At 43.9% G+C, this 10,245-nt stretch overlaps 1 protein-coding gene across 3 annotated transcripts in view; it reads left to right on the top strand.

The window, feature by feature from the left end:
- The first annotated feature begins 5,952 nt into the window (after positions 1–5,952).
- Positions 5,953–10,245, top strand: part of RASGRP1 (RAS guanyl releasing protein 1) — a 44,404-nt gene continuing 40,111 nt past the window's right edge. For all 3 annotated transcript variants that reach the window (XR_015258599.1, XM_086747962.1, XM_086747961.1), the window contains exons 1-2: positions 5,953–6,478; positions 8,868–9,037. Coding sequence is in view for 2 of the 3 variants with exons in the window: in XM_086747962.1 (XP_086604088.1) it covers positions 6,447–6,478; positions 8,868–9,037 (202 nt within the window). In the remaining variant the exon portion in view is untranslated. The remainder of the gene's footprint in view (positions 6,479–8,867; positions 9,038–10,245) is intronic.

Genomic DNA, 10,245 nt, shown 5'->3' with positions numbered 1-10,245 from the left:
CTGTCAGAAACAAACCACATGGAAATCACGTCTACGTTTCTTTCCAACTCGAAGGAGCACTGTAATTTTAGCTGCTATTTGCTAAACAGAAAATTTTAAAGTAAATATTACATTAAACAAAAAAAAAGTCTACTTCTGTGAGCCCAGCTTTCATCCAGTGATACTTTCAAAGGGACTGTTCTATCCACAACAATGTATCTGTGAAACTACTTTTAAAAGGTTAAAACAATAAACTTAATATATTGCTCGTGAGTGGTGTCTTGCCTCTTGCTGCTGACCAAGAGATATCCTGTAAAGGAAGGAGATAATCGCTGTCTCCTTGGAAAATGTTTACAAAGGGACGTTTGGGATGATGTTATCTACATCCTGTTTAAGTAGCTGCTTTGTTCTTTTAAATCAGATGGTGAACAAAAAAGAAGCATTCTTAATAGTATTGTTACACTTTTCCTTTCAGTATCTTGAGCCTCACTGTTTCTGGACAGTAGTTATTTCAAGGGTACCAGCTGTTGTTCACCTTATGTATCCATACTTTATACACATGCATTTTAAGAAAGAAGGTGTTGAAGCACGGTTGGGGTTTGGGGGCCATGGGAGGAGGAAGGGAAGGAGATTTATTTTTGTGAAATTCTTATCAAAATCAATTGGTGAATTGTATGTACATATAAGCATCCTGATTACCTGAATCAAAACTGATCAAGTACGTTAATTCTGAAAGACCATAAAGGAAAGAAAACTATTTTGCTATGGACTGCTGGAGGAAAATAGAAGTTATGATGGCAATGCTCTTGAAGTAAGTTACAGTAAATAAAAGCTTTTATCTTTCCCTGATGCCAGAATTAAATGAGATTTTGGTTTTAGTGACACAGAATACAGATTTCAGTTAGCAATACCATTAGCTTTCACTGCATATTGCAGTATCATAATAGTCCCACTGTGTGCCACTTCTGAAACAGCTGGACTTTGATGCAAGGTAGGGAGATGATCCGTCTAGGCTTAGCACTTAGATCAGTGCTAGATCAGTGCTTACTGTATTTCAGCATTCTCCTAAATAGGAAAACATCAAAATCTTTAATCCATAGAAAAGTTGAGGTATCACTTGTAGGACTGAGCCTGAAAGCCACACAAATCAAAGGGTGCTTCTACTCAGAATGCCACCAGCTACCAACATTTTCTGACTTACCAGACTTAATATTTTTCTATATTATCACGATATATGTTCATTGTTTTTCTTACTGGAACAATTCATTTTAGTCCACTGTTATTTACAGTCTTCCAGATTAAAAACAACCAAAAAAATCTCGACGGTTTCAGTGACATATAGCTGACAGTGGAAGACTGTTGCCAGTCAGCAGCTTACAAATTACCTGTACAAACAATTAATGATAAACTTAGGCATAGTTCTTAAAGTAAATTTTAGACTCTTTGATGACTTTCAAATCCTTTAGGGAGTACAGGGTGAAAACAGAAGGAGAAATGAAGTTATTAAAAATTATGAAATATATCAATTTTCATGGATCACTTCAATTTGTAAGATTTGTCTGAAAAAAAAGGAAAAAGGGAAGAGGAATTTGGCATTTTTGGGAAGATTCATTTCTGCTCAGAATCCCAGCCAGGGTACCGATGAAACTCAGGTACTGATGCACTGTATGCACTGCCTGATATATATATCCACCTATCAGTGTCAAATTTCCTCGACTGAATGCAAAACCTCTAATTTAGGTTGCAAAATCATGCACTTGTATATACTGTGCATCACTGGAATATATGAGCACTTCCACAACTATAAACGCAATTATTTTCGGAGTATTACTAAGCAGCTGGATAAATTCTCACCAACATAGCTGTAAGTCAAGAAACAACTTTATCACTCATCTTTGTGAAGGACAGCAAGATTGTTTTTCCCATTTAAAAAGAGGGAGAAAAGGCACAAGGGAAAGGCCACAGAAGTTGTGGTACTCAAAATGAGACCACCTCTGCTCAGCACTCTAGACTGAGTTCAGTTCTGGGCTCTGTAGTACAAAAAGAGCATTGACAAACTGGAGTGGGTTCACCAGAAGGCCACTGAGATTGTTGGAGCCTGGAGCGCTTGTCCTGTGAGGAGATGCCTTTTTGCCTGGAGAAGAGATGACCTCGAAGGGGATACTAGAGCAGTTTGACTGTACTTCTGAGAAGGTTATTGAGAAGGAGCCAGGTTCTTCACAGTATTGCATGGCAGAAGTATGAGAAATAACAAATAAACTGAAACAAGAGAAGACATTGATTGGATACAAGGAAAAATCTTTTTTTTTCTTAAGCAGTCAAACATTGCAACTGGTTGCTCAGAGAAGCCGTGCAGTTTTCAGACTTGGAGGCTTTCAGGACCCTAGTGGATAAAGCCTTGAGCAACCAGGTCTAGTCCTTTGAGCAGGAGGCCGGACCTGAGCTCCCTTCCACACTCAGTCATTTTGAGATTCTGTGATTCTCTGCAGAAACCCTCTTCAAGTCTACTCAAAACTTAGTCTTTTTCTAACTGTGCCAGTTGGTCTGATAAAAGATATTGCCTTTACCTACAAACTATGTCTTGCCTATAATTTCCAAGACTAAAAACCACAGATGCTCCATGGAGTGGCAGCATGTTTACACCTACATGGATCACTACTAGGGCTGGACTCATTCAATCCATCCCACAGACCTTTGGCATTTGAACTGACAGAATAACTCACAGTAGCTGTAATGATCAACCTGAGTGTTCACTGAGAGTGATGAGGAACCCATGGCTGGCCAATAACCTAAGAAATGCTCTGGCAAAATCCCAAGCCAGTGAGACCATGTACTCTATGCTCTACTCTAGGTTCTGACAATTTTCCTAAGCTTTTCCTTTTCCTCCTTCATGAATTCCAGTCTTGTATCTTTTCCACCTTGTTCAGCTCCAGGCTGACTGCTGGACATTAAAAGGCTTAATAGAATCAGCCTTTACAGAAGAAATGACAGTATAGAGGTAGGTTGGATGGGTAGATCTGTTAGTAGCATAGCTACTAACACTGTAGTATGTCTTGCATACAATGTACATAAACCTATGGTCCTTAAATGCAAGGAGGCAGTGGCTACTGGGTGCTCTCAATTCCTTCTGTTCTTGCATAAAAGCTAGAACCTTAGAGGCACCTTATTGACAACTCAAAGCACTCAAATAAGATTAGTCCAGTCTTCTTAAACTTGACTTAAAGATCATGTTTAAAAAGAGGATTCACATTCTTCTTAATTTATGATCCACTCTCTCAATCCTACAGTCTTGCACTTTTAGGTCCCATTTTGCAGTCATGAGTTTTATTGCCTCCCACTTATAAATAAAAACTGTAGTTGTCCAAAAAGTTGCCCTAGAACATGCACCATTGAAGGAAGACACTTGTGACAAAGTCACAAAGCCTAACACTGTTATAGGTCACATGGCTTCAGAAAGTGGAATATTCCATCCCTGGCCACTATGGCAAAGGTGCCATCACTTTTCTTCTTTTCTGGAATTGCTTCCTACACTAGATAATCTGCCTTGCCTTTCTAATATTGTCTACTGACCCTGCCACCTAGCAGATGCTCCGTCAGCACCAAGGAACCTTCTCATTCATGATCCCACAAGGACACTGGAAAGCTTTCAGAATCAGGTTGTGATTTTTCAATGATCCACGTAAAATAGATCTAAGTGAAAGCTACTGGAAAAAGGCGTGGTCTTGCTCTCTTGCCATTATTTGGTTGTGGCAGCAGTTGAGCTAATAGGAGTGGGTGGTGAAATCAATGAAATAATTGATACTGTATGGCAAAACATGTATAATTTTTAGCTGTGTTGGGTTTTTTACCTTGATTAATTTTTGTGTGCAGCTCACCACGTTGGCTCTACAAGCTCCACGAGTTGGCCCGTTGTAAAGAGCAGGAATATGGACTCAGGAAAGAATCCAAATTAAATCAGCTTAAACTAGATATGAAACAACAGTTTAAGAAAATTATTTTCACTCTGCTTCAAGGCCAAGCTATGTTTGTGGAATTGCACTAATTTGGAAGGAGAAAGGCATATCTGGAAGTACAATAGAACTTCAAAGATCCAGCTTGCACTGAGGCAGTAGAGCTGTCCCTTCACTTGGTTCCTACGGTAAAATCCAATTTATAAGTTACTGTTGTTGCAAGATCCACCAGAAATCTGAGCACAACAGTATAAAAACACCTGGCTGATCATGTTCCCTTGGGAACAATATGGCCCATCCTAGCCATCATTGTCTTGCAACTCTGCTAGCATGGCTCTTTTGGATCATAAGCTGCAATTTTAAGTAATCGTCTACTGATTGAAGCTCTAAGAACAGAAGAATTATCTTGCCTTTCCACAGAGCAAACCTCTGATTCTCTGAGGACACAAAACAGGCATGAATCTACTTTACAGTGGGAGATCATTTCATCTCAGGAATGTCACATCCAAGGATCAGTATGTCAGACTGCTGTGTGGGCATGTAAGTTACAACTGAATTTATGCATGAGATTGTGTTCCCTAAGATTTGCATATGGATTACCTTCTGACCACAAAGCTAGAGAGTATTCTTTCTGTCAAACTGCTGTTTATTTCTGTGTGCATGCATGCACATGAACTTCTCAAGGAAAACGTGTTAAAGAAAAAGCAAAGATAGCTGGGATTACTTCTCTGAAGTAGATTGGCTTAACAACATAATTGCTACAGGTACTATCACAGATCATATGGTCTTGGATATATATTAATGTATTTGTGCTTTTGAAACCACAGTGACCTTCAAGCTTCATGCTTGGAGTGAGCTTAAAACTTACTCAGAAGATTGTCACCTACTGAATCACTGATGTGACTTCCAGGAGTATGCAGGGTTTTTCCTTTTACCTGGAGGTCTTCAGCAAAGCAAAAGCCAGGTTTGCAAAGCGGCTATTGTGATAACAGTAGTTACCACTGCCGCTGGGAAAACGCCAGTGAGCTGCGTCCTTTGCAAAACTGATCATTTTGGAGACCTAAAGAGAAATGTGCCCTGGTTGTTGGCAGAGAGCACTTTGAATACCTGAACTTTACAAGTTAGTCTTAAAAGTAAGTTTATGAAAACTGGCTCAGTGTGAGCCACAATAGCATTAGGATGGCTAAGTCATTTTTATGACCATAAACTGAGCTCTCAAAATGGGTTGTTGCCAATGCAGCAGCCGAAGTGCCCTGTGACCCAGTACTTTTGTACTGCTCCGCTGAGCAGATTCCTCAACAAAAGACCATTTGGTCAAACTGTAAGTTACAGGATATGGGGCGAGTCTGCCCTTTGAAATTTTCTGCCTGGTCATTTCTCCTCAGAAGTGAAGGAGTTGTGTCAGCTCTGAGTTGGAAGAGCTCTTGGAAACTCGTTGTTATGATACACGGACCATGAAAACTACTGGGTCCCCTTCCCTTGCTCTGCGATTAAACTGGAAGGACAGCGAAAGGTGCCAAATAAGCACAGTGGCTTTAAAATAATAATTGTGAGCGTGGGTACCTCAGTTTTGTGCCCCAGCACCGTGCAGACGCTTACTTCCAACTGCGTGTACTACGGGGCGGGGAACTGAATGACCGGGGCACCTTCCCGTCAGCCCGGCCTCCCGTCCGGCCCCCGCTGCGCGCACCCCAGGCTCCGTGTGCGGGGCGGGGCGGGACGGGACGGGGCGGGGGGGTGCTGGTCCCTCCCGCGGCCTTCGAATCGCCCCGCCGAGGCGAGCGCTGGCTCCTCACCGCAGCCGGCGGCAGGTAGCCGCCCCCGCTGACACCCCCACCCCACCCCTCCCCTCCGCCGGCCGTTGGGGAGCCAGCCAATCAGCGCGCACGGGTCCAGGGCGCGCGTGGGTTCACCCCACCCGCAGTCACGTAACCCCGGGTGGGGCGGAGGTGCCCGGCAGCGGCCGGTGCCGTGACGGGGGAGCCGCCGCGGCGAGGGGAGCGGCTGGTGCCTGGCTGCGGTTCTCCCTCCCGCTCCGCAGAGCCGTCTCGGGTGCCCCGGCAGCGGCTGCCCTCGGCCAGCGGGGGCCGCGCTCCGGCTGCTGTGAGCCCCGGCGGCTCAGCTCGCCGTGGGGAGGGGGCCTGCCAGCTCGGGCCGAAGTGGTGCGGTGGAAAAAGTTGCGGCCGCTGTAGAGCCAGGCGCTGTGAGCGGGAGAGCGCGTTTGGGTACCTGGTAAATCCGGTGGCTTCAGAGAAGAGCAGCCCAGTAGCTCAGCACTTCCTTCTGCCGATAAGATCTTCGCCTGCGCTCGTCACGGGCGCCTGCCGCCGCTGCCCCACTTGAATCGGTTTCAGGCTCCTCCCGAGGCGAGACGGGGAGCGGGAGAGCGGCGAGGCGGGAGGAGGCGATGCGCGGGGCCGCGCTGCTCCCCCCGGCCTCCTCCTCTGCCCCGCGCAGTCCCGCTCCCTGTGCTGCCGGCAGAGCTGGCCGGCCGGCGGAGCCACGGCTGACATCGACATGGGAACCTTAGGGAAAAGGAGAGAAAACCAGTGAGTTCGCCGTTGCTGTTTCATTCCCTCGCTGCCCGCGGCGGCGGGACGGGGCAGGCTGGGGGTCCGGCGGCGGCGGGTCGTGGGGTCGCAGGCCGAGAGCCTGAGGTGCCCACCCGGGACGGTGGGGACGGATGCGATGTGCGCTTCCCCGCGGCGGGGCTGGCGTGGGCTTCCGTGGGGCGCGGGGCGGTAGTCCGGACGGCTGGGGCCCTCCTGGGTGGGAAAAAAGCGTGGGGTGGGGGGAAGAGAATAATTTTGTTTCACCCTTTTGAGCGCAAGTGTGCGCCGGGCAGGTCGGCCGGCACGGGCTAGGCAGAGCCTCAGGTTACGGTCCCGGGGTGAGGGCTGAGCTGGAGGGGCGGCTCGGCCCCCCCACCGCCCCCGGGTTCCGGTTACCTGCGGCGCCGCCGAGCTGGGGGCCGGGGCCGGGGCGCCGGGCTGCCCCCGCCTCGCCGGGGAAGGGCCGCTGCCCCGGCTGCGGGGTCACCAGCTGATGGGCAGTTGTTCGTGGTTTTTTTCCGCACCGCCAAATAGCGCGCAGCGGAAACGCGGCGTGCTCCCCGCCGGCCCCCAGGACGGTTTTAGTATATTCTTCATGTCAAGTAACTGCTGCACGGGGATCTGTTCTATGAATGGCTGGTTTCCGACGTCTCACCGGCTGAGTTTTGCCTGTCCGGCGTTGCCAAGTCGGCCAGACTGTTGTTGTAAACGTTTTGGGGGGTGTGGACGCTTTAGTTTTTGTACACTCTGTTGCCAAGACCTAAAATACCTTCTGCCCTAACTCCTGCTTCACTACTACTGCATCGCTAGGATCCTCTGCCCACTGTGGAAGAGGCAGTCACTGGAATAAAGTTAGGAGAGAGGCTGAAGCCTGTAAAAAGAAAACTCTGAAAGCGGATCGGGCCCTTGCTTTTTTTTTTTTTATACGAGAACAGGAAGTCACAAAGCTAAGAGGGAAATTTGGAGAAAGGGGGAAGGGAAGAGAAAATTCTTTGCATAGCCGCTGTCAGCTTAAGGAGCGATGGTCACTACCTCTGCAGGGTCAGGCCTATATCTTCCTGACTTTGAAACTATGGAGGCCCGGGGTCGGTGTTGGGTTCTAAGTGACATCATGTGCAGTTTCATGGCTTTCCCAGCATTCAAATGAGACAGAAATTTAAGTTAAGGCTTGAAATACACTAAGACGAGGTAGGTTCCAGTCTCTAATTGTAAGGTGTGCATATTTCCAGCTCCAGCCTGGAGTGTCTGTATGGGGATGTTTGTGTTTTTACCCTCTGTATCTGTATGTAATACGCATGCTGGATAAATTTCTGTGCCTTCTCTTCCCAGGACTGTTGGTTTATTAATAAAGTCTTTATAGTGTTCCAAGAAAAGTTGTATGAAAGCTTAAGATAGCATCTTAAAGATGCCAGAGTCCCTTGTTTAGGAAGACCGTGGAGTGTAAATTGTCCCTGAAATAAACCCAAGTTTTATTGAAACAGCAGTGGTTGTTGCCCTTTTGTGGGCTGCATGGTTGTACTCTCAAGTCGGATTTTGAAGTGGTTCCTCTTATTTGCAGGCAAAAATATTTTGGCACTTTTCATCGATATTATAATGTGCCTATTTACTGTTTCATACAGAATGATGAACTTGTATGCAAACAGTGAACAGCCTTTAATATTATCTGTAAGCATACACATTCTTGAAATCTAAGATATTATATGATCAAAATTCAAGCCTAAAACTAGATACATGCTTTATTTTGGTTTCTCTTACTTTTATTATTAAAGACATTCATTTATTAGTGTATGCAATTTGAAAACAATGTATTGTTGAAAACAATGTACAAGAAATAATAGTATAGAATGGTTGCAAACTAATTTTTTTTTAATTGTGAAATACTCCCCTGTAAACTTGCACCGATATTTTGTTTACTTAATAGGGATTTTCCAAATGAAAATACTAAAGCTAGTCAGAGGTTTTCCAATGTGTGTAATATTTGATTATAGTTATATTTTTTTCTCCTTTAATTTTGGTGAGCACACAAGTATGTGGTGGTAGATTACTGCATAACAATATTCCTGTTATGTAGTTTGATGGGGTTTTATGCTTGTGCTGAAATCGTGATGTAAACATAACTCCCTAACAAAGAAACAAGACTTCTGGTAGCATTGACAGATCATTCAAGGAGCTTTATAACCGTGTGTGCTACAATCCATATTCAGCAGGAGGAAAAAAAAATAACTTACTGAGCAGTCTCTTTGGTGTACGTATTAAGTGGGAGGGTTATGTCTTTCATAGCACTAGCTACAGGGAGTTAATTTTCCTTTAAATCTCCTCCTTTCCCATACAGTGTAAAATTTACCACTCGATCTTGTATTTACTTCACTGTTGTGCTTTCTTTTAGGCAACCTGCACAAGCATGCAGCACTGCCCCTGAATCAGCACTTGAGCTGAAGCAGATCAGTCATAGTCCCAGCTTTTCAAATCTTACCCAGGTCACGATGGTGCCATTGGGGCACTTAGCCAAAGGAGCCACTTTGGAAGATCTTCTCGAAACCTGCATTCAGTCTTTTGGTGAGTGTCTGGTGGTTTTTAGAATCGTATTATTGTTTCTGTCCTGGCTACGTTTAGGTCACTTGCTAGTGAATTACATTGATTTATTAGTGGAGTAGAAAGGTGTAACTGAGAATCTTCTATAATCTAGGTGACTACATATTTTTTATACATTTGTGGATATGTTTATGCATATGTGTATAATATATGCTAAGAGATCAGTGTGACTGCTGCCTCTTCTTGAGAGAATAAGACAAATGCCAGCCATCTATATGTCTATGTGTGTGTTTTGGTGTTCCTTCAAGTACCAATTTGTTAAACTTTAGCAAGTAATCATTATATTTTGCAGATTGCAGTAATATTCTCATAATGTGTGTAAACAACACATTTATATTAAACATTTTGAAATAAGCAGGGCTATTTTTAAACTAGGTGAAATAACATTGGTTTGCTTCTTGCATTATCAGTATAAATTTTAAGTTGCTTCTCTACAGGAGAGAGGCTCAAAAAGGTATACAGTTGTGATTTTTGTTTGGATTCTATCAGTTATGCATTTGTCTTTTTACAATAAGAATTGTAATATATGCACAAGGATGACTGTTGCCTGAGTCCTATATCCCTAGTTTCCTTTTCCAACTTTTTTATTAGTAAATGTGTTTATTTTTTATATTATTAAAATCTGTTACTTAGAAGGCACTCAAAATGATTCTAAATAATTTGCTTTTAAGTGGTATGTCTGTTTGTTAATGCTATATCTTTCAGTGCTATGGACATATGTGTCAAAGTCTTAGTTGCAGAGTAGTCCTTAGAAAATAAATGTACTTGAACACCCACTAGGCTGTAAAACAATTAATCTATGTAGTTAAATAGTAACTCATGCTGATCTAATGATACAACACACAAAGACTGTATAAACAATGACAAATCTTTCACATTCATTGGAAATGCTTTTTTTTTTTTTTTTTTTTTTTTTACTTTAAAGCCTTCTAGTCAGCAGGTGCAGAGAAATACATGTCTGAGAAAAGCGGATGAAACATGTAATTGTCAGTAACTTTTTGTTTCTTTTTGGCTTCTTTTCTCCTCCATTGAATTATTGTGAAGAACATACCTGCTGAATTGCAATAAAGCCCTAATTCCTAAATGAATGTTGATTCATGTTTTTATAAGTTTTGATTCACTGGAGGTGAGATAAGATATCTAAAGCATGTGTAAGACCTTCATACAGTTTT

This window comes from Chlamydotis macqueenii, chromosome 5, assembly GCF_036417535.1.
Source record: "Chlamydotis macqueenii isolate bChlMac1 chromosome 5, bChlMac1.mat, whole genome shotgun sequence".
In the NCBI taxonomy this organism is placed as follows: domain Eukaryota; kingdom Metazoa; phylum Chordata; class Aves; order Otidiformes; family Otididae; genus Chlamydotis; species Chlamydotis macqueenii.
The sequence above is the reverse complement of the archived record's forward strand: the minus strand, read 5'-3'. Positions and strand labels throughout refer to the sequence as shown.